The 26,397-nt window shown below is 35.1% G+C and overlaps 1 protein-coding gene across 9 annotated transcripts in view; it reads right to left on the bottom strand.

Annotated features, from left to right (window-relative positions):
• Positions 1–26,397, bottom strand: part of LOC124357879 (cAMP-specific 3',5'-cyclic phosphodiesterase) — an 809,095-nt gene that overhangs the window by 211,796 nt on the left and 570,902 nt on the right. The window contains exons 1-2 of one of the 9 annotated variants that reach the window (XM_046810035.1): positions 20,399–20,783; positions 7,698–8,060 (exon numbers count right to left, since the gene is read on the bottom strand). The exons of 7 other annotated variants lie outside the window; for them this stretch is intronic. In XM_046810035.1, coding sequence (XP_046665991.1) covers positions 7,698–7,951 — 254 coding nt within the window. In that variant the 5' untranslated portion in view covers positions 7,952–8,060; positions 20,399–20,783. Of the gene's footprint in view, positions 1–7,697; positions 8,061–20,398; positions 20,784–26,397 lie in introns of those variants that run through there. One more of the 9 variants, XM_046810028.1, reaches the window with a different exon arrangement.

Below are 26,397 nucleotides of genomic sequence, written 5' to 3'. Positions count from 1 at the left end.
GATTAAAATTAGGCGCGTTCCATGATTTTGACCAAAAGTAAAAACGTTAAGTTAAGATTTAACAATGTCATTAAGGTGTTGAATTAGGAGAACAAACCCGTACAACCAGCTCTTAATTCGTAGCTCTCCAGAATGTGTTAGCTTGTACTAACTCACAAGTTTGCATGGAAACGGACTACCTTTTTAACTTCCGGAATAGTATTTCCTAATATGTCGGTCACATTTATAGCTGAATTGAATCAGCATACTTCATTAAAAGCTTACTTAACAATTCACTATACCCTCATATTTATATTTATCCTTTCAAATTCTTTCGATTTCGATTCGTGCGTACAAAAATATTAACATAACCTCAAAATCAAAATAAACAATTGCATATCACATGTGAACAAAAGTGTTTGTTGATAAATCGGTGTTTTTGATTGGAAGGAAACTGTAAATAGACCGCAGAGCCATGATCGAATATTTATTTACAAAATTAATGCTGTGATTAAACTTTTATCAGTGGTGGCCGATAAGAAGGTCTGCGTCATTGCTGCGCTTAGATAACGACTGTGACCGTGCTACTTCCCAATCCTAAGAAACAGTTAGTTACAGCTGCATGCAACACAGCGATTGGGAATTTTCAAATCCCCTTGTGGATTTGTAATAGATGTGGGAGAAACCTAAAACATTCTAATTGGTAATATATAATTGGATAAATCTATGAGGCCTTGAGAAGACATAACTAACGCCACCAAGAAAGCCAATATCTGACCCCTTCATCCAAGGTCTTCACAAAGGACGGTTTGAACAAAGGCACAAATTCTACCTTTAATTGGACGCTGTGTGGAATGGAGGCAACGTAGAGAGATCTATAATTGTCACTATTATATTTTTGGATCTTTAATTGACGTGTTTACTGTTAAAAAATACCCCTCTTCAATAAGTGGGGATAGGTAAGGGTAAGTAGGAGATTCTTAACAGTAAACCCATCGTATGAAACCTCTTCACACGATGCAGGTAAACTATTCTCTTTTAAACGTATCAATAAAAGAAGAAAAATGTGAGAACTAGAGGTTAAACTTCTTAGTCTCCAATTGAAGATAAATGTACTATTGGTACAATTTTACCTGTTTTGCAAAAAGTGGCGAGTTATTGATTTTCTGTGTCATTAATTTCGTGCCATTAAGACCTTTAATTTGAGATATTTCTGAACGAATCTTTGCATCAACATTTTTTAGTTACCCCAAGCCCCATTACAAAAACGAAATTTCTAAAAAGGTTGTGATAATTTAATTTTTAAATCCATCATAGACGTCCCAAATTGACGTTACTAAATATTCCTAAGACATTCGCAAAATCTCAACTATTTAAAAGATTAAGTGACGGAGTAGGACTTTTTTGGTAGTCACCGATTTAGGTAAATAAAGCAGTCTACCAAGTTTTCAAGTCATTTAAACTAGGGATCTGCCCGAAGCTCCGGTTCTACACATTGTTGTATATAAATACTATTTTAAGTTACACATTAATATAAATAAGGTGCGTAATAAATGTGTCTCTCAGTGTTTGTTTAACTGTAAATGCGGTAAAACGCGACGTGACAGGATTTAGTCTCTGAAATACGGCTGTTGTACTGTATCATACTGCACGTCGTTAACATCAACTCGTAACGTCGTATACCGCTTACTCTTAATGCTAGTTTAACTTTGAATGTGGCAGAACGCGACGTGACAGGATCTTATCTCTGAAATACGGCTGCTGTACTGTATCATGCTGCACGTCGTTAACATCAACTCGTAACGTCGTATAACGCTTACTCCTAATGCTAGTTTAACTTTGAATGTGGCAAAACGCGACGTGACAGGATCTCATCTCTAAAATACGGCTGTTGTACTGTATCATGCTGCAATCGTTAGCATTAACTCGTAACGTCGTATACGGCTTACACTTAATGCTAGTTCAACTTTGAATGTGGCAGAACGCGACGTGACAGGATCTCATCTCTAAAATACGGCTGTTGTACTGTATCATGCTGCAATCGTTAGCATTAACTCGTAACGTCGTATACCGCTTACTCTTAATGCTAGTTCAACTTTGAATGTGGCAGAACGCGACGTGACAGGATCTCATCTCTAAAATACGGCTGTTGTACTGTATCATGCTGCAATCGTTAGAATTAACTCGTAACGTCGTATACCGCTTACTCTTAATGCTAGTTTAACTTTGAATGTGGCAGAACGCGACGTGACAGGATCTAGTCTCTGAAAATACGGCTGTTGTACTGTATCATACTGCACGTCGTTAACATCAACTCGTAACGTCGTATACCGCTTACTCTAAATGCTGGTTTAACTATGAATGTGGCTGAACGCGACTTGACAGGATCTCATCTCTAAAATACGGCTGTTGTACTGTATCATGCTGCAATAGTTAGCATTAACTCGTAACGTCGTATACTGCTTACTCTTAATGCTAGTTTAACTTTGAATGTGGCAGAACGCGACGTGACAGGATCTAGTCTCTGAAATACGGCTGTTGTACTGTATCATACAGCACGTCGTTAACATCAACTCGTAACGTCGTATACCGCTTACTCCTAATGCTAGTTTAACTTTGAATGAGGCAGAACGCGACGTGACAGGATCTAGTCTCTGAAATCTAGTCTCTGCTGTACTGTATAATGCTGCACGTCGTTAACATCAACTCGTAACGTCGTATAACGCTTACTCTTAATGCTAGTTTAACTTTGAATGAGGCAGAACGCGACGTGACAGGATCTAGTGTCTGAAATACAGCTTTTGTACTATGTCATACAGCACGTCGTTAACATCAACTCGTAACGTCGTATACCGCTTACTCTTAATGCTAGTTTTACTGTGAATGTGGCAGAAAGCGACGAGACAGGATATCGTCTCTGAAATACGGCTGTTGTACTGTATCATGCTGCAATCGTTAGCATTAACTCGTAACGTCGTATACCGCTTACTCTTAATGCTAGTTCAACTTTGAATGTGGCAGAACGCGACGTGACAGGATCTCATCTCTAAAATACGGCTGTTGTACTGTATCATGCTGCAATCGTTAGCATTAACTCGTAACGTCGTATACCGCTTACTCTTAATGCTAGTTTAACTTTGAATGTGGCAGAACGCGACGTGACAGGATCTAGTCTCTGAAATACGGCTGTTGTACTGTATCATACTGCACGTCGTTAACATCAACTCGTAACGTCGTATACCGCTTACTCTAAATGCTGGTTTAACTATGAATGTGGCTGAACGCGACTTGACAGGATCTCATCTCTAAAATACGGCTGTTGTACTGTATCATGCTGCAATCGTTAGCATTAACTCGTAACGTCGTATACCGCTTACTCTTAATGCTAGTTTAACTTTGAATGTGGCAGAACGCGACGTGACAGGATCTTATCTCTGAAATACGGCTGCTGTACTGTATCATGCTGCACGTCGTTAACATCAACTCGTAACGTCGTATACCGCTTACTCTTAATGCTAGTTTAACTTTGAATGTGGCAGAACGCGACGTGACAGGATCTTATCTCTGAAATACGGCTGCTGTACTGTATCATGCTGCACGTCGTTAACATCAACTCGTAACGTCGTATAACGCTTACTCTTAATGCTAGTTTAACTTTGAATGTGGCAGAATGCGACGTGACAGCATCTCGTGTCTGAAATACGGCTGCTGTACTGTATCATGCTGCAATAGTTAGCATTAACTCGTAACGTCGTATACTGCTTACTCTTAATGCTAGTTTAACTTTGAATGTGGCAGAACGCGACGTGACAGGATCTCGTCTCTGAAATACGGCTGTTGTACTGTATCATACAGCACGTCGTTAACATCAACTCGTAACGTCGTATACCGCTTACTCCTAATGCTAGTTTAACTTTGAATGAGGCATAACGCGACGTGACAGGATCTAGTGTCTGAAATACGGCTGTTGTACTGTATCATACAGCACGTCGTTAACATCAACTCGTAACGTCGTATACCGCTTACTCCTAATGCTAGTTTAACTTTGAATGAGGCAGAACACGACGTGACAGGATCTAGTGTCTGAAATACGGCTGTTGTACTGTATCATGCTGCAAGTCGTTAACATCAACTCGTAACGTCGTATACCGCTTACTCCTAATGCTAGTTTAACTTTGAATGAGGCTGAACGCGACTTGACAGGATCTCATCTCTGAAATACGGCTGCTGTACTGTATCATGCTGCACGTCGTTAACATCAACTCGTAACGTCGTATACCGCTTACTCTTAATGCTAGTTTAACTTTGAATGTGGCAGAACGCGACGTGACAGGATCTTATCTCTGAAATACGGCTGTTGTACTGTATCATACTGCACGTCGTTAACATCAACTCGTAACGTCGTATACCGCTTACTCTAAATGCTAGTTTAACTTTGAATGTGGCAGAACGCGACGTGACAGGATCTCGTCTCTGAAATACGGCTGCTGTACTGTATCATGCTGCAATAGTTAGCATTAACTCGTAACGTCGTATACCGCTTACTCTTAATGCTAGTTTAACTTTGAATGAGGCAGAACGCGACGTGACAGGATCTAGTGTCTGAAATACAGCTTTTGTACTGTATCATACAGCACGTCGTTAACATCAACTCGTAACGTCGTATACCGCTTACTCTTAATGCTAGTTTAACTGTGAATGTGGCAGAAAGCGACGTGACAGGATATCGTCTCTGAAATACGGCTGTTGTACTGTATCATGCTGCAATAGTTAGCATTAACTCGTAACGTCGTATACCGCTTACTCATAATGCTAGTTTAACTTTGAATGTAGCAGAACGCGACGTGACAGGATCTCATCTCTGAAATACGGCTGCTGTACTGTATCATGCTGCAATCGTTAGCATTAAATCGTAACGTCGTATACGGCTTACTCTTAATGCTAGTTTAACTTTGAATGTGGCAGACCGCGACGTGACAGGATCTAGTCTCTGAAATACGGCTGTTGTACTGTATCATACTGCACGTCGTTAACATCAACTCGTAACGTCGTATACCGCTTACTCTAAATGCTGGTTTAACTATGAATGTGGCTGAACGCGACTTGACAGGATCTCATCTCTAAAATACGGCTGTTGTACTGTATCATGCTGCAATCGTTAGCATTAAATCGTAACGTCGTATACGGCTTACTCTTAATGCTAGTTTAACTTTGAATGTGGCAGAACATGACGTGACAGGATCTCATCTCTGAAATACGGTTGTTGTACTGTAGCATACTGCACGTCGTTAACATCAACTCGTAACGTCGTATACCGCTTACTCTAAATGCTGGTTTAACTATGAATGTGGCTGAACGCGACTTGACAGGATCTCATCTCTGAAATACGGCTGCTGTACTGTATCATGCTGCACGTCGTTAACATCAACTCGTAACGTCGTATAACGCTTACTCCTAATGCTAGTTTAACTTTGAATGTGGCAGAATGCGACGTGACAGCATCTCGTGTCTGAAATACGGCTGCTGTACTGTATCATGCTGCAATAGTTACCATCAACTCGTAACGTCGTATACCGCTTACTCTTAATGCTAGTTTAACTTTGAATGTGGCAGAACACGACGTGACAGGATCTCATCTCTGAAATACGGCTGTTGTACTGTATCATGCTGCACGTCGTTAACATCAACTCGTAACGTCGTATACCGCTTACTCTTAATGCTAGTTTAACTTTGAATGTGGCAGAACACGACGTGACAGGATCTCATCTCTGAAATACGGCTGTTGTACTGTATCATACAGCACGTCGTTAACATCAACTCGTAACGTCGTATACCGCTTACTCCTAATGCTAGTTTAACTTTGAATGAGGCAGAACGCGACGTGACAGGATCTAGTGTCTGAAATACGGCTGTTGTACTGTATCATGCTGCAAGTCGTTAACATCAACTCGTAACGTCGTATACCGCTTACTCCTAATGCTAGTTTAACTTTGAATGAGGCTGAACGCGACTTGACAGGATCTCATCTCTGAAATACGGCTGTTGTACTGTATCATGCTGCAAGTCCTTAACATCAACTCGTAACGTCGTATACAGCTTACTCTTAATGCTAGTTTAACTTTGAATGAGGCACAACGCGACGTGACAGGATCTAGTGTCTGAAATACAGCTTTTGTACTATGTCATACTGCACGTCGTTAACATCAACTCGTAACGTCGTATACCGCTTACTCTTAATGCTAGTTTTACTGTGAATGTGGCAGAACGCGACGAGACAGGATATCGTCTCTGAAATACCGCCTTTGTACTATGTCATGCTGCATGCCGTTAAAGTCAACTCGTAATTTTGTGTTCGCTTACACTTAAAGCTAGTTAAACTTTGAATGCGGCAAAACGCGACGTGGCAGGATCTCGGCTCTGAAATGCCGCTGTTGTACTGTGTCATGCTGCATTGCCTGCAGAGTTGCCGGTCGTAAAACACGTCGTTAACGGAGTCATCAACTCATAATGTCGTGTACCGCTTTCTCTAAGACGAGACTCTCCACTTAAAGTCACTTTATAACAAACTGTCTCTTGTGCGTTTAATAGAGACTGCTACAGGCGTAAAAACTGTGACTACTTCATCACTGAATGTAGAAGTTGAATTTCGTGTAGATAAGTACGGTGCTTTTAATATGTCAATCTATAACTAAATTTATTTTATTATTATAAGTATATTTTGTACATCCTACATCACTAAAACATCACGTGGATGGATAAAGAAAGAGTAAGTGATTAGGTATTATCAAAAAGGATACAAAGATACCCGTATCATTCATCCAAACTCACAACATAAATCCCCCTCCTGTAGTACCTGAAGTTCTGACAGTTGTTTCCTTTTCTTATCTATCAGAAAAAAGCGTAAAGCCTAAGAACTATCAAAGATAGTTGTGTCGACAATCAACAAATTAATGGTTTAATTATATTAGTGTGAATGTTAAGTATAGCTCCAGTTCACATTCCTCTTAGTGCCGCATCTGGAATCTGACCATGTCACAAACTTGAATCCTGTAATCTGGAGTCATGTTCATCTTAGGTGAGCCAAAAAAGTCGTTGCGAAAAGACGTTAAAAATGAACTCTTTGCATAGTCGCTACATCAGAGACACCTGAGGTGCACCTGACTAGAAAATAAGAATACCTCTTCACCTAGAGTTTGCTTTATTGCGTAGTCTGGGTATCTCTGATCTCGAAACTATGCAAAGAGTTCATTTTGAGCTTCTTCGTCGCCGCCTTTTTTGGATTTTGACTGCGTCAGGTTCCAGATATTGCACTGAGAGGAAGTGGAGCTAAACTCATTCGCATTGAATCAACCCTTCCCACCATAGTTATACTCTTACGTTATTGCCTTCCTCTCTAATCTCATGTATATACTAGTCTAGTTCACTTACAAAATGACCTTGAAGTGCATGTCGTGCTGAACTAAACGTATGTGAGAAGGACTCATGGACAATAGCGCGTTATTAGCTGTCGCTTCTGTTATTCAAATCTTAACAGTATACCTACTGAATTATAATGACGGTTTTGATCAATTATGGCATATTTGTGTTGGTCAAGAAGTACGTGAAATAGTAGTCTACTTATTAGACGTTAAAGGTGCATGCAGATGTGGGGGAAACATTTAGTTACTATTTGAGTACATGAACGTCGAACTACAAAATTAAAACACAATAATACTCACTAATCTCTGCGTGAGCGATCCTGCCAGAACTTATCCCAGAAGGAGGTGCGATGTTTGATCCTTAGAACACTGGTGCTGAGTGTGCGGGGGAGTTTGACCCCAGGGGCGGCCGAGGTAGGGGACCCAGACCCTTGCCCCCCCTCAGACATGCCGGACACTGAGGCCGAACTGGAGATACTGAGGAGGCCGTAGGGATGGCTGAGGAACCCCCGGCCCCCGCCCCCCTCTCCTTCGTCTCCTGAAGACTCGGCCATCACCCCGCCATCACTATCACTGTCACTATCACTGAATCACTATCACTACCACTAATTTAGTCGTGATTCTTGAAATCCGTTTCACAGCATAGCGTCGTAAATCTGTGACCTGCAATCGGCGCGCGACTTTATCATTAAATTGCGTTGTTCAAAGATTTTGATGTTACAATCTTTTTATAAATAATACAATTGAAAATCCAAACTACTCTACTTTAATGGGTACTTACATAATGCCTGTTTAACATAGTCAAACATAAATTTAAAATATCTACAGTGTAGGTTTGTTTATTGTAAGAACGACAATACTTGTTGAACATACTTCATCTATATATTTTCTACTGGTGCTATCGAACCACCCTTGCTTGTTGGTATTCAGACCACTAGTGAAATAGAAAGAAATGAAGGTTTTGGTAAGCTAATGACCTTCCATAGTCGACCATAGAAAGAAATGAAAGTTAATAACAAAAAGGTTAATCTACTTCTCATATACTACAACGTAAACATGACAGTGAGTCATACATACCAAGTCACAAAAGTAGACATTTCATGAATACGTCACGACGCAAACGTGCTTCATCTATTTAAGATAAAATAACCCAGACACTGATAACATACCGAAACTAAAGGAGTGAAAAATAAAAGCCGCGTACTTAAAATATGGAATGGAAAGTTTTGTGAGGTAAACTAGGTACGGTATAAATTCAATGAGACAATGTTATCAGCGTGTACACACTAGTCAGAGGAGGCTAAATTATTCGTTCATTTGTTTAAGTCGCACGTTACTACGTCTGTAAATTTGATCATCTCGGTATCTCTGTGGTAGTGATGTAATCCTACTACGAGAGCGTGGGATTTTGGAAGGATTGTATTCTACGTCACTAGAAACAGCAAATATATAGTCACTCCGATCAATGCATGGTAGCGTATTTATAACAATGCGTACTTTATAACAATTTTCATATATTTCTCTTTGACTTTTGGCATGGAATATTTGTACAAGTAATCGCTGGCAAGTTTACGTAGTAAATACAGTTTTAAATAAAATTCCTACAGTTAAAGGATAACATGTTGAATTATCCCGATTGTTCACTTGTCCCTTTTCCAGGTATTTCAATATCCGAGATAAAACCCTCGAGGCTACAGCATCTAATGGAGCTTAATAACTGTAAACTGACACGAAGTTATTCAGCGTGAAAGCTTCATTTTCAATTGAAATTAGAGTCCAGTCAGACCATTCTTTATACAGCGGTGTTTTATCGTTTAAAAGAAAAACACTCCCAGATGTAACACTGCATTTAAGAGTTTACTTAAGAGTTATGTCTCGTATAAGTAAAGGACATTTGCTTACTTTATAGACTTTCAATTATTAAATCCTAAGCCAGTCTTTGGCTGTCAAATAAATGTACAGCAGTAATTCTAATATTTTTTTTCAAGTACTCACTTACTTAATAAGACTTTTGCATTAACAATAACTGTAAAAAAGCACTTCTTTGTTCCCACAGTGTATATGTAATATATTGAAAATCCTAATAATTACCAAATTTACAGTTAATATTTAGCACGTGTTTTACAAATTAATGTACATCTACTATGTGTACAGTTTTGGGTTTTTGCACACGGTGAAATAATTGTGAAGAAAAGATTATTTTTTTACAAACATACAGGGTGATTCATGAAGTTCTCCCCCCACTTCTACAGCACATTGTACTAGTAAAAATAATGAAAAAATGTTATATAAACATAGGTCCGAAAACGCTTCGTTAGCGAGTTACAGCTAGCGAAAGATTTCGCCTGAATTCCTGGGTAAAGAGTAAAATAAAGCCATACTGAACTTTTGGAAAGGTTAATTAAGTAAGAAATATCGTGGATTCTTATGTATTTTTACCTGATAAAGCTAATAAAATAGGTTTCAGAACTTTACCTGTAGTAGTTTTTGAGGGATTCAGGGTTAAATGCAAAAAATTGGGGCACGAAACAATGTGTTTTTAAGTTTTGATGTACAATAACTTTGTTAAATTGGTAATAAATACATAAAATCAACAAACATTAATTGTAGAGAATTGAATTCTGAGAAAATTGATATAATCAAAGTCTAAAATAAAACAGAAATAAGTACCAAAAAATCGACTTTATTCAGTATAATACATTACTAGTTTTAAGCAAAATTAATCAGGTTGGGCCAACCGTAACGCACCTTTTTATAATAGATGTTCGAAAATGAGGCCATCATTATCAATACATTTTGCAGCACGTTTTGTGTATTGCTTTTGTTGCGTTTCTTAATTTTTCAGGACTTCCCTGTATCTGCACAGCCGAATCCATAATACGGGCAAATTAAATTCATCACGAGAATTCACTTTGTCTTGTATACAATGTTTTTCATCCATCCCCAGATGCAATAATCCAATGGAGATAGATCTGGTGATCTTGGTGGCCAAGGGTGAGGCCCTCCACGACCAATCCAGTGTCCCAGGAAATTGAATGATTTAAGTAAGCAGAAACGGCACGTGAAAAGTGGGGAGGTGCTCCGTCATGCTGGAAGTACAAATTTTGTCTGAGATGTAAAGGAACATTCTCTAACAGCTGCGGCAACTCGTCTTGAAGGAAATGCAAATAGAACTCAGCATTTAGGCGTTCTCCAGGTAATATGAAAGGTCCAATCAGCCGATTGTGCAAAAGGCCACACCAGACATTGACGCTAAATCGGTGTTGAAAGTTCTGTTCCACTACCTCATGTGGATTTTCTTCTGCCCATGAGTGTTCATTGTGCAAGTTATTGACACCATCCCGAGTGAATTGTGCCTCATCCGTAAACAAAATACGCTTGTAGAGTTGATTATTAATATTCAAAAAGTTGCAAAACTCCCAGCGAAGCGGACCATCCCCTAGCTGTAGATGTTGAACCTTTTGTTTATGAAACGGATAAAATTTGTTTTCGATTAAGTGACCTCCACACCGTTGACTGCGAAACTCCTATCCGCCTAGAAATACGTCGTGTTACTTATACCTGGACTGCGATGAACAGCATTAATAACAATATCATCATCAAGTTGGACAGCTCGTTCATAATTGGTTCTAGTACTTGGTAGTGATCCTGTTGTTTCCCGAAGAGTACGAAAAGTTCCTGAAATTGTTTTGGTATCTGGAATCCTCCTATTAGGGTAACGTAGTTCATATTCTTCTACAGCAGCTCTAGCATTACCATTACAGTAACCCAAAATAAAAAAAACCATATCAGCGTATTCCTCTGATGTAAATAAGTAAGGCATTTTTTTTCGCTGAATAAACAATCGAATTATAACTCACAGAAAAATTGCATTTAATAACACGATTCACAGAACCCGATTCTCCTGCTGTAGCTTGCAAAACACCACTAATACACAGTTCTAACGTAACAGTACAGAATACCATTGTTGATCAGCTGTTATTCGTGCGTTACCAACTTAGAAATTAATAAAAAACAAAAAACTGCATTTCGATGATTAGTAAACAATAATGGGAAAATGTTTGCTTCATTTATTTTCGAACACATTTGATATAAATTTTTATTTAAAAAAAATACAACGTAATAAAACATGATATTTTTTATTTACAAACAAATTTATTTAACAGTTAATCTTGTTTTCTCAATTTATCTCATCATTAAGGAACAAACATTTTGTTTTTGTTTTATTTTAACTAAATACCGTACGGTATTTTCTTTACAGCTAGTAATGTATTATACTGAATAAAGTCGATTTTTTGGTACTTATTTCTATTTTATTTTAGACTTTGATTATATCAATTTTCTCAGAATTCAATTCTCTACAATTAATGTTTGTTGATTTTATGTATTTATTACCAATTTAACAAAGTTATTGTACATCAAACTTAAAAAAACATTGTTTCGTGCCCCAATTTTTTTGCATTTAAACCCTGAATCCCTCAAAAACTACTACAGGTAAAGTCCTGAAACCTATTTTATTAGCTTTTATCAGGTAAAAATACATAAGAATCCACGATATTTCTTACTTAATTAACCTTTCCAAAAGTTCAGTATGGCTTTATTTTACTCTTTACCCAGGAATTCAGGCGAAATCTTTCGCTAGCTGTAACTTGCTAACGAAGCGTTTTCGGACCTATGTTTATATAACATTTTTTCATTATTTTTTACTAGTACATATGTGCTGTAGAAGTGGGGGAGAACTTCATGAATCACCCTGTATGCCATCTTCCAGTGATAAAAAATCAGTAACAACGTTTCGAGATCTGCAAACTGATCTCTTTCTCAGGTAAATAACCACTCTAACACACAACTACAATCTAGGTTAAAATAGACCAACTATACCATAGGGTTGTGACACGCATAAGTTTGGAATCACAACAAACTTGATTGATGACACATTTGTGTAACCTTGCTATATAAAGGTGTATACGTGTCTCCTACGTCACCGGACCAATCTTGGATGTCACAGACCTTTTTAAATACGTCCACCTCAGTTTTGGGTGGTGAAGGGATGATTTTGGACTATAAAAATTGATTTTACAATACCAAAAAGTTAGTATGGCTTGAAATGCCTATATCGTTTTTAACTCATCGATAGAAGGGATTATTCCATCAATTAAAATCACTGTCTTTGTACTATCGTAGCATACAATAGCGTCAAACATAACTGTAAAAGAATTACATTATAACAATTTATATTATTATAATATATTTATAACAATTTTATAAAATTAATTAAAAATTGAAGAAAAATAGTAGTTAAGATTGCAGCGTAGATATTGATCAAGAATAATTCATCTGGTAATTGGACTACTAATTAAAGACAAAGGAGACAATCGATCTTGGCCACTAACAAGGCAGCATCACACCCGCCCTTATACATTCCTATTTGCCTTCCAGTGCGTAACTGAGATTGTAAAGGTCACAAGTCAATCTGTGGCAATTTGCAATATGTAGCTGTGGTAATGAAGTAAAAATAAATATGGAGATTAAAAAAATAAAAGGATTATTTTATAAATGATTTCAGACTTTTAGTTGTAAATGATTGTAAAAAGCCAATTCCATAGAAGAAAAAAGATTTTGTAACAGGTATAATTACAAATTTCAGTGTTACTAAATTTTATGCGTACTTTTCGAGCCTTCTATAACTACATACGGTTAACTGTCACAAAAACGTGATGAAACCACGTACTAATGAATATTCTAGTTTAAATTACAATTAATTGTGGGTAAAATAATTGTATAACACATCGTATCCATAGTAATGTATGAGTGGTTCTGTTTAAATATTTAATGCGAAATAAGTGTTAAAAGTAAAATTCGTAGGAATGTTCTGCCATAACCAGTTCACAATTTGTCAGATCGTCGGAATCTGTTTATCTAACACAGTGCGGTTCATTTTTTTCGTATTGCTGTTTTTTAATATTGTAGTGAACAACCACTTGAAGACAGGTTTAGTAGAAAACGTCATTGATCACCCCATAAAGAAATTTACGACTTTTAAGTAATAATTTTCTAAAGTTTCAATCTGGCCGACACAAAAACGGCTGGAGGCACTACTGTGAATTGTGTATAGTTTGTATGTAAATTATGGTTAAAAGCAATTATCTGGATTTTTATGAATTAGGATTTTAAAATTATATTTATATAAAATAAAAAAAATATTAAGAAAACTTCAAGTATCAATTAAATACTGTTTAAGTAAGCTATAATTGTATTACGCCTTTTGCATCATCTGAAAAGGCTCGCAAGCCTTGGAGGTCTACCTAAAACTTATGTACGTAAGTTTTTTTACCCGTCACCATGCGTCACCGAATATTATCACCGGTATTGTGTATGACGTTGGAACGTGTATACTCAGATGAAAAAATCAGGAGTTTCTATCGTTTTCGAAATAAATGTAAAGAATATATCGTACAAGGAGAGCAGTTGCTCTAAAACTTTCTGGTACTCCGTCAATTCTGGTGGATTATCAAATGAATGTTAGGATTAACCTGCACTAATTGGGAAACCATAGGGCTAGTGAAAAAGTACGTAACCTTAAAGTTTTGTATTATTTTCCCGACTAAGTGGAAAGAAAACAGTTCACTTCTCTGAGGACGGAGGCCAGAAATATCCGCGGGATACACTCAGTAGTACATGTGACGTAGACAGGCTTTACGCGAAATGACACATACGTGTGGACATGCATGTAGTCGACACGTAGCGGCCCAGCCCACATGTCACATGAAGACTATAATTATGACTGCCCATGTGATCGCGGCTCTACGTCACAGACCGCACAGTCCCGTCTGGTTAGAGGTTTTAATGGACTTCCCGGAACCGTCCACATCAGGCCGTTTAAAATTAGCGCGACAAGGAGACAACTTTGTTCAGGCACGCGGCTGTGTTCCGGCAAAAACATCGGGTTTGCCAAGTACATAGAAAATTAGTCCGAGAACTCTTTGTCAAATTTCCAACCATTGGGAAGTCCAAGAATTGTTGAAGTTGCCAAATGATGAAACGAGAGATTAGAATTACAAAGACACATACGCAATAGTTTAGTCATAGTTACATATACACCTTTAGAACTGCACAGTTAATACAATTTGTTAAGCCGGGAGTCGTGGGTCAAGTTTCACTATAAAAGCACACAGCCTAGTTTGTCTTTAATTCGATAGAGGGATATTCCCTACTCAAAGATAGAGCAACGTCCCTTAAAGATAGAGTAATGTCCCTTAAAAAAGAGTAATGGTCCATAAAATAGAGAAAAGTCCCTTAAGATAAAGAATGTCCCATAAGATAGAGAAAAGTCCCTTAAGATAAGCAATGTCCCATAAGATAGAGGAATATCTTATAAGATAGAGGAATGGCCCATAAGATAAGGAATGTCCCCTATCATAGAGGAATGTCATCTAAGATAAAGGAAGGTCCCCTAAGATAGAATGTGCCTGTAAATCATAGGGAACAATCGTAAGAGTTTGTTTTGAATTATCTCGGTACCCTCTTATTTTAACCTCTACAGTGCCTTAAAATCAACTTCATTTTAGAGGCAATTTCTCTATCAATATCACGAAAACCTAGGTAGTTTAGTTACTTAGACAGGGCAAACTAGTTCTCTACTATCGCACTACAAAATAATAAAGTGATACCCCTTAACATTGTTTAGTACACCTTGTGATGATAAACTCTAATAAGCTAATAATAAAACTAATGCGTTGAATAAATTTGCTATTTTATTTTCATCAACATTTGTAATGTTTAGTATATTGCATGAAAATCTATAAATTTTTTTAGTATAAAAAAAGTCGTTGGTGAATGTAATGCCTTGTGTAGTCTTGTTACGATATAAGATGGGCCTAAAGTTAGAAAGGCATGTTAGTAAATAATCAAAGTAAATAATCAATTACCAAACCATTAAATAAACACAAGAAATAACTTATCAATAAATTCGTTGTACAACCATCAGTAAATATTAGGTTACCACTGCTTACGTAAATGCAATCATTAAGTTATCATGTTTAAAATCTTTAAATTATTTAATTAGAGGGCATAGTCCGGTACCAGAATGCTACGGACACACCCTAGTCAAGCATTAAAAATTACTAGACTGTGAAATATCGTGCGTAATTAAAAACTGTACGTTATTTAACAAGAAAAGATAGTTTATTCCGGTGGAAACGGCTTTGATCCCAGAGTTATCCCAGATCCATTTATTGATCTGTAACGTTCAATATTTTTCTCAGTGTCTCCAATGACTCCAAACTGCTATAAAACACTTAAAACTTTATTTAAATTGTTATTTTTTTGTCTGACGGGGGAGGATTTTTAAACGTCAACGGCAATTTCATATTGACCAGCGTTTTAAGGGAAAACATTGCAAACTCTGACAAATTCTTGATGCCCTACAGAAATTTAACCCAAGACCTCTTGTTTATATTTTAATTATATTTATTTATTAGTAATGGTAAATCCATTACAATTACATTTTTAATTTATAAAACACAAATAAAATAAAAAATTATTATTTTGTAGATTAGAGTTTTGGGTATAATCATAGTCAATTTAGCATAAACATTAAAATTTCACAAATCAACCAAGTAACCATCTCATGAATATTAACATTTGTTATTTTAAAGAAGTAACGAATAAAGTATTGTCGTTGTTTTTGATTATTAAAATAAACGACTTAATGACTTTTCGGATTCCATACTTAACAAAATAATGAAAGAGATTCTAGAAAAAGTTTACAGATAAGTAACAAAAGAATTGGAATGGAACTAACGTCGATGGGTTTCAACCCTTAATCTGTTTTTAAGATAAGGTTCCTTCTCAACTCGTGTTCCGCTGGGATCGCAGCAGAGACATTGCTCTGACACTTCAAGGTACTTCGTCGCCTCGACAAATGTTGGCAAGGTGTTAAAGATAGTAAAGTTGAGGAAGATGTATCGAGTTTGAAGACCCATTCTTTCTTTTTAGAAATGCTTCGGCTCCAGCTTCCGACTCTTGACTTTTAAACAGACACCTCTATCTACAGGACGCTGTCGCAACTTTGGAATCTGGTACAGAGAATTAGGTCATAATTCATCCTTATACGTAGAGACTTTATAACTGATAAGATGGTGTGAAATAATAAGTGTTGACACATATAAGGTCTACATATACATATTTACATTATTAAACAGTAAATCTACTTTTACTGAAAAATGCGATAGAACACTCAGAATGTCGAAATTAAGTAGTAAAAATTTCATACCAATTATATTCTGCAATAATTATTGACAGAGCTTGAGCGAAACTTCCCACATAGACCAAGAGAAAAAAAAGCACCTGCATATTACGTTTTTTCATAAATTCACACGATTATGGCCTAAAAGATTAAGCTACAATTTATAATTTTGAAAGATTAATGGCCGAGCTTTTAAGAATCTGACCTTTCGTGGGGCTGGAAAATAAGTATTTCTTTTTTATGTCTGCCTGGCCACACAATATCTCAAAAATTTACTGCACTATAGACTTGAAATTGTGTATGAGGTTTCATTTCTATATGAGGAACACTGAGTTAGATGATGGTGCATGTCACTCAATGCAATGCAGCTAAGCGTTAATGAATATTTTATATTGTTCTTATAGGCAGAAATAGCAGAATAAATAAATTTGTAAACAAAATCAATACGCTCATAAGAGCTTCAAACGTGTGACTTATTAACACATGTGGCCTAACTACTTTAACATATTTTATAGTTACTTGTTGTATAGATTCTTACTATTTGAACATATGTACTCTCATACGATGTAATAATGAACAAGAATATTAGTGTATCATGTAGCAATACATGTAGAGGGAGATTTCACATACATCATATAAATTTTGAATGAAACTTCAATTTTATAAAAATGAGGTCTATGATGTGTCATTTAGTGTCAACTTTTTTTGTATGATTGTGTGGCTGTCTGGCCGCAGGAAATATAGAAAGACTGTTTCTACTCCTACCTTGTCTCTATTGACAAAAGGAACATTACAATTGATTTTTGTGGTTGCAGCCTCAAAAGGACCTTATTTGACCAAAGCCAATCTGGAACAGTGAATGTGAAAAATAGAAAAGTCGAAATGTGTAAAAACTATTATCGGAATTTACAGTATGGAAATATCACTACTTGTTTCTATTTTTGTAATTATGATCGTTGGTGTTGAGCACACATTTGATCAAAATAATAGTAAATAATAACTTTTAATATAAGTAAACAAATATGTTGTGCGGCATATAACGAAAGTGAAAAATTAGTACGATGTACTTCCTAAAAGGATAATGCCAGCCTTAGTAAATGTTTACTACTTATATTACCAACAACAAGGGTTGGAATACGAATTTAGAAATGTATACAAAATCTAAAATTGTCATTATTTTTGTGAATGTGATACCACACGCTGAGCGTAGAGCTAAGTTAAGTCCGAATTATGAATGTCTTTAAATTTTGTTTAATGCATTTAAAATGCAAGGAAATTTGTGTTTTTATAGAACCCTTCTATTAATGGTGCAGAAATGTTATAAGTAGGTGGTTTGTTTTCCAACGTTGTGAAGGTTACAATTTATCCGTTACACAATTTATTGTACACTTCAATGTTACGTCACGTAAATCCTGAAAATGTCTCACCTAAACAGTGCGATAGAGAACTAATAAATGCGTAAAATATATTTTAATATAACGTTATTCATAAGAATTCATCTTATGTTTCGCGTAATTTAAATATGGAAATTTAACAGTAGGTGCCAGAAAATAGGTTCTGAATTCTTAACCGACGTCAAATAATTCAGAAAGTTATATTAAAGATAAACTAACGGGTATTAAACTATTAAATTAGAAGCTACAGTCTATGCGAACGTACAGGGATGCGTGGCAAAAAATAAGTCGCCGGTGAATACATTCCTGACTCTTTCTGGACAAGCCACAACATAATTTATGAATAGAAGGGTCGTAAAGGGTTTGAGTAAGTTTCTGACTGAGAATAAACAAACCGCGAAGCTGGGATTTACTTCACTCAAGTCTTACTTTAAATTTACGTCGTAATTTATTTATATTTTGAACAAAAAATTTAAAAATATCAATATACGTAGTATAAATTAAATTCGCTCTTAGTGTTGGTCTGTTTGGGCATCGGTATTTTCAAAACTCCTAAACGGATTTTGATGCGGTTTTCACTGTCGGCTTCGACACGAACTAGGGCAAGTTCTGACGTATGATACATCAATATTTTAATCACAGAAATTAGAGAAAAGATGCATAATGCGAAAATTCATATTTTTGAGAATCGGGAGAATAATTATATTTACAAAATGTAATTTAAAATTAATTAACACAAACAACAATTTTGCACTTTTAGCTGAGGTTCACCAAATAGGAAATAACATTTATTTACATTTAAATTTTAGAATATATTAAATATACAGTGCTTGATCATTACTGTAACGCTTATTCCAACGAAAAAGTTATTATTTAATTTTTAATACATATCGAACCAGTGATTAATTTAAACCATCTAATTCATTGGAATTACTACTTAAATACTGTTATAAAACCCACATTAATGAACAAAGCTGTGAATGTTTGCACATGCACATATGGTACTTGAAACTGGTTGGCTTTCTTGACATTGTGGATGACGTTTTTGCTGTAGCTTAAAGAAAACACAATCAACGGAAGTAGGGGTCTATATGCTTTCGAACTTTTTAAGCTTATGTATGCATACACCTTCTTTACCGACGATATATGTTATAAGTTATGTACTTATATTGTTACAATATCATAGGCCTCCATCACATTACATCATGACTGCTTTCACTAAATAATCTAAGTACTTCGATTTTGAAAATTACGCCTAAAGCCATGGGTAACTGCTAGGTTTTATTAGAGATTTAGTAAAAGCTAAATGTATTTTTCGGACATCTGTTAACATGTTAAATAATTGAACTATCTATACATTTTTATAGCACGTTGTCTCTTTAAGATAAACGTTATTTCTGGCAACGAAACAAATTTGCTTCGATAAATTCTGGGCGAGTTGATTTAAACGCGAACGCGCTGACTCAAGTGTTTGAATAACACGAAATGTCAATTGAAATTCAAACAACACGTTGCAGAGATATTTATTCAGACTAAATTTATTCTTTTCATTTTTAACGCTTCATGCTCGAATATAAATACCATTAAACCTGTGTGAATGAATAAAAGTACTACCAAATTATGTATATTGTATTACATTTTTATCAATTAAAAAAGTAACTATAATAAATCTTCATCAATTACAAATTTAAATAAAATAGCTTCCTGACTTCTTAAGTAATATTTTGCGAGTTCTTCAATACATTACTTGTCCTGTTCATTCGGTATCGACAACATCCTAAATTATTGTTTACGTATTCAATGAATAACAACATTAACGATTGAGAATCGTGCATAGCAGAATGACTGCTGAGACAAACTAAGATTCAATACATTTTAGTATCATATTAGATCAATTTAATTAGATAAACGAAAAACAATGAATAAATAAATACATTAGAGTAATCTAATTCGTACTTATTCCCCACTGAGAAATTTTGTATTGTCAAAAAACATGCATTAATTATATTTTAGTTTCATATTGCTGCACATGATAGTGAATCTTGTTGCAAGTCAAAAACAGACAAGTAAAATATGTAATTCAATTACGACAGATCAAATAATCGTATGTACTGACGCGTGGTCGTGACAATCACTCGACTATATTCTGATTCAAAGAACGTTTTAATAGATGTAGTATTTCACGTTTATGTTTTATTAGTTTAATAACAAAAACATAAGGGATAACATTTGCTTCTATCAAATATGTTGGAATTGTTAATCCACGAGCTACAAGTAGAAACAGAGAAGAGACAATATTCTACCCAAACAAAATATACTAATGTAAATGTTCTATGTACGATCTTAGTTTTTCATTTTACATTAATTGGCAGTTGCAACGCAATTTAATGTCGAATAGGCTTACTTGTGAAAAGAGAAATAATTTAAGTAATGTCACATTTTATTAGCGAAACAGCCAAACACAGCACAAGAGGAGCAACTCACTCGCGCGTCCGCGGTCATATGTACACAGCGACTGAGGGTTTTATGGGATTTGGGCGCGAAACCATGTGATTGGAGGGGGCGAGTTGCGCAGACCCCACGCGCAGGTCCATCCATGCATTCATCTCCTCTCGCGTGTCCCGGCCGCCGCGATCAGACCCTGTCCTTGCACAATCGTTTGTCCTCACCAGCTCTCATCAATGAAATAGAACTTCCTCCCTCAGGGGAGACAGAACAGCCGAGTGGCGCATCTGTTTACGAGTTTAATTAAAACTCTGCTGTAGTGCTGGTGGGTCGAGCGTCACTAGTGCTCGACAATTAATTACCCTGGATGAGCTTTAAGTGATTGTCCAGTCATGAAAACATATATCCGTCCTTTAAAAGGCTTCTAGGAATTGTGTTGGGCATAAATTAAATTGTTTACAGACCGGGGTATATTAAGAAAACATGAATTAAGCAGCTTTTAGAATAGGATCGATATAAAAAAAACTTACAATAACTACCATAAAGTAATCACAATAGACTAACAATAAAATTATCATTTGCCCTACGAACTTAAGACCCATATACGAATGAAAGTCGAACAAAATTGGATGGACAAAGTTATACTATGATAAAGTTTAGAATCTTATAAAAAGACTCAGTTAAACGAATTTTTGAAATAGTTATTTAATTAGTTTAAAAGGCTAAAAATCATTGCTAATTTGTTGTCCAGTATAATTCTCAGCAGACAAGTGGTATTCAGGGTTCGAATTCCAGCGGAGTACGTGAATTGATCATTATTCAAATTAATATGTTCAGACAGAATCTGTTCAATTAATACGAAGTGTGGAGAGAACAGTAAATATTGTATATTATAATACACACCTGCCATTGAAATAGTATTATATCAAAGTGTTAACAAATCAAGTTGTTTTCCTTATCGAAAAAAATGCAAAATATTTTTGTTTGATTCTAGCAACAAATTTTAATTTAAACATTCCTTGTGTCGGTCGGAAGAAAGATGGATTTCATTTGTTGCTGTTATTTTAAAATATAAAATTGAAGATAAAGTAATAATTCTGGGCCTAATTTATACAAAAATGTTGAAATGGCAACTCTTTAATGGCTGTTTTGTTCATTTATTGCCTTCTGGTACATTCTATGCGGTGAAATAATCGAGAAATCTGTATTGATATAAGCGGCCGACATTATGAAACGTTTAATTGATTTAATAGTAGTTACAAACCTGTTCATGGGGTATTAAATACAATTGTTCTAGGTTCGGGAGCAATCAGTTCGAGATGATGGTAATAATTTATTATATTTGTTGCTGTTTTTTATTGTATTTCAGTTTTAGTTTTACAATAATTTTAAAACCATTTACTTTTTCTTTTCAATACTTAATTGCAGATATATAACTAACTAATCATTTTTAAATAGGTCCAGTAGAAATGAAGAAATTTTGATTTATAACTAAAAAAATACATTCAATTAAAGACAAAATATGTAAAAAGGAGCAAAAGTAAAATTTGTTTCATATATTTTATAACTGAAAGAATGGCTTTGGTTCAAAAGGTAGGAAGACGCTACGCTCATGTTGCGTAGCAAGCTTTGCTGACATTGCGTACAAAATGTCAAGTCTATAACTCATTTCATTCGCAAGATGTCCTTGTGGACAGACAGGCAATCAGGAAAAGGACATTTTTCTGTAGCCACAGGCAGGCAGAAAAGAAAATCTGGCAGCCCACTGAATGTAAGATTTCAGTGAGCCGTTGTCAAATTCCATGGATAGACATGGACCTTCATCAAACCTATTCTTGTCTATGTATAAATGAAGTTTAACGCAAAATTATAAATTGTAAATCTACAAATAAAATGGTTATGGCTCGGCCAAATGCCATACAGGAATACGTCCATCATAAAATAAACTAAATTTCAGATTCACGGCTTAAATTAGTTTCGAGAGATACTCCGAGTTATAAACAGGCTATGCTAACGCCTAGCCAAGTACCGGTGCTGCACTATCATCGAACTTTACCTTCTTTATATACTTTATATATAATTTGATACAACAGAATATCGAAGGCTCTGATAGAGTGTAAAACGAAAGTCTTATAAGCCAATTGAACAAATATCGCAAAAACGTGCCTTGAAATCTTTTTACAAGTTTGTTTATTCTATGATTCTCTAGTTCCGACCATGGTTACAAATAAGAGTACTATTAAAATGTTCACTAACCCTCAGCTAAATCCCTCGGAGTGACGTGCACCATAATCGAACTCACTGTTCCCATATAGAAATGAAGCTTCATGCATAATTTCAAGTATATAGGTCAGCTCGATTTGGAAATATCATGCGGGACAGACAGACTTAACATTTTTTCTCCCCCAGAATGATAGGCTTCGCTAACGCTCAGCCAAGAATGATCGAGTTTAACGTAGTGGATGGATGCGAATGGCTGTCACCTTAAAGATTTTTATTGTATGAAACAATCCAACAAATTTCAACAAAGCGTCTATATAGTAATCGTTAAAAAATTCATAAATATAGTGAAGAAATGTAAACATACGTGTGTGTTGAAACCAGAACACCAGATTGAACTTATTAAGGAATTGAACAACATGACAACATGAATATAATATTGTTTTACAACAAAAAATAAAATCATAGAGCAAACAATTCTAAATTATAAGAGAAAATAAAACTATAAAAATTCTGGTGTTAATCTAATAAGATGTGCGAACTTCAAATTCAGTCATATGATATACCTGAAGAACTGACTGGTAATTAGTTTAATAAACGGAATAAATATCCCTATCCTGACCTACATTGTGAAAAAGAAAAAGTTTTATACATTACCAGGCATGGGCGTATATAATGGTGTGGGGGGGGGGGTGGTCGGGTGGCTGAAACCTTCTCCGAAATTTTGAAAGAAATACATTAAAATTGACGACTAGTGTTTTTTTTAAGCTGGAACACATTTCTGAGGTCTTAAAGCTTAAAAATCTCTAATGGAAATATTTCTGAGCCTCTATTTTTGGAGGATATTTTATACTTCAGCCACCCTGTGAATCACCCCCTCTGAAATAATTTCCTAACTACGCTACTGTTAACAATGAAATAAAATCGTGATAGATAAACCATCGGAAAGTGTTAATAGAAAGGACATTTAATAACAAACATACAAGCGATAATCTGTTAAATAAACAATTATATTGCTAGTTCCTATCGTCCATGCTGATACGACAACAGGGTGGTGGGGGGGGGGGGGGGTTACACAACCTGCCGTCACCTGTTACTGCCTCGTTACATTGATACCTATGCGTCACGTAAAGTTTAATCCTACAGAAAACTGTGTGTTTTATTTTAAGTACAACAATTTCCAAACTTTATTCAGTCCAAACTTGTTACACACACTACACTTTGACATGTTCGCCAGCTATATTAATTCGATAAGAAATTTTATGGCAGCCTTTCGCATTTGTAGAAACCTTTTATCTCAAAATCTGATCTTTGTTATCGAGTATAAATCTCAATTTTATAAATACTAAGCTATTTTAAAAACTGTTATTATTCCTTATCTTTCGGTTTTTATTAGGGTAACCGTTAAAATATTTAAAAGGTGATAGTTGTATCTCATTCATTCAAAAAATTCAAATAAACAAAATTCTAAGGTTATGGTGTTCAATATCTTGTGAGGTTTTAAGAAAGCAGCCGTACAGAGTTTTAAAAACACTAATAAAATAACATTCCAGCTACACTACCGAATGAACTACCGTAAGTTTAATTAACTTAATCTAAACTTGGAGCAAAATTACTACTTATAGTAGCCTTGGAGAACAATACTGGACTCTTCCATGTAGTAAAAAGTTTTAAGATGGCGAATCTCGGTATATATGGAAAACTTTAACCTTAGCTATTACACAGTATAATAAAAGTGAAATAATAATAATAAAAACATTCAAGTTGCGTGCCAAAGATTTCCAACTAGATAACAAGCTATTAGAGTAGGCATTTTAAACGAATAATGCTATAAAAATGATTTATGCATTTCGTGACCACCATAAATCGGAACAATGGAAATGAACATAAGGGAAACATAAAAACTGTGCAATATTTGTTTTATTCTACTATAAACGCCCCTAATTAGAATGCAAATTGTTAAGAGAATACATGAATAAACATGATTGATTCCAATCCCCCGAAAAAAACTACAATATTAAATTTTACCAAGAAACTAAGAAGCGCCTTGAAAGTAATTTCCCGAGCTATAACTAATGAATATTAAATTAAGCTAAATGTCATATTCTCGTTTTTGACGACTTAATGCAAATACCGTGTTAACGTTGAAGGCCAAACAATTTATCTTTTAAAAAATCTATTCCAAGAAAGTACATTGATTACGATAACCTTTCAGAGACAATATACCTTGAAATTGTATTCAGCTGATATTAACATAGTGGAAACAATTTATCCTGCTATGATAAATAGACTAATTTGTATAGTACATGTAATTCCTATGTTATTTGTAACATCTTCAATTATTTTCCATCCTTAAAAGATGTTTCCTCCGAAAGTAAAAGAGTTTGAAAGTAATAAAAAATTATGAGTCTTTAACTTATAATAAAATGTTTACTTACCCATGTCCTTGTATCCTTTAAACAATACATTTGCAATTTAAATTTTATAATGTAATGGCGTACATGAAATTAAGTATAAAATCTTAATCATTAGATAGAAGTATGAGATTTATGTCCAAGTATGGCAAAGGAACGTTGGAAATAGTGGGGTCCGTACCTTAAATACATCTAATATAAAGAGCTTTCAGTGAAACATAATGATTTAAAAATCAGACTTTTAAACATTGTAACTGCTATTTTATATAACTAAATAGGTTTCCGTAAAAAGAGTAATACAAATAATTAAAATAAGCTTTTTTAGCAAAGAGACAATTAAACATAGCATTGCATGCGTCGACAGAATAAAATTAGGCACAATTTAAATAATATAAAATTTAAAATATAATATATATAAACATAACAATTTATATATATATATATATATATATATATATATATATATATATATATAAACGAACAATTCTTGCCATATATAAGAATCGGTGGTTTCATTGTTGCTCAATGTTCCCAAACATTTTAAGAATTTTCATACCAGTGGCTCATTATGAATTCATCACCAGAATAAAACGCCTGTGACACTTCCTTGACTTTGATCTTCAATTTTTTTTTATCGTTGAGTTGTTTGATACCATCAGGAAGCCTATTGATTAGTCTGACACCAACTTGAGACTCAAGCGTTCAAAAGCTGTCGTTCTGTATATCTCGGTTCGAAAATTGTTCTTGCCTCTTGTTCTGGGCTGAGGACATCTCTGTCCTGAACCACCTCACATTTGTGTTTCCGGAATTTTATAAACATTCTTAAGATAACAAGGAATTATACAGTTTGTTTTGATCTAATTCAAAATCGAAAAATGTCCTTCCATAGAAACTTTAATTCCGTCTCTACATCTAGTAGAAGAACAAATACGTTTCAATTTCTTTTTAATCGTAACAAAAAACTTTTAATATCTGAAGTGTATTCTCTAGAAATGCGACACGAATCACAAAGTAATCACATTTACTCGTTGAATGCGCAAAGGTATTCCATAAAAATCGCAACATCTTCTACAGTAATCTTGAAAGGAAGGTTCAGTTTCATTACAAGTGCTTCGTTTTTCAAACATTTTTAACACCATATATATATATATATATATACATACATACATACATATATATATATATATATATATATATATATATATATATATATATATATATATATATATATATTGTGGCTCCATTTGTTCAAGCTATTCGAAGATTGACTGCCGAGCAAG

Source organism: Homalodisca vitripennis, chromosome 1, assembly GCF_021130785.1.
Source record: "Homalodisca vitripennis isolate AUS2020 chromosome 1, UT_GWSS_2.1, whole genome shotgun sequence".
NCBI lineage: Eukaryota > Metazoa > Arthropoda > Insecta > Hemiptera > Cicadellidae > Homalodisca > Homalodisca vitripennis.
The sequence above is the reverse complement of the archived record's forward strand: the minus strand, read 5'-3'. Positions and strand labels throughout refer to the sequence as shown.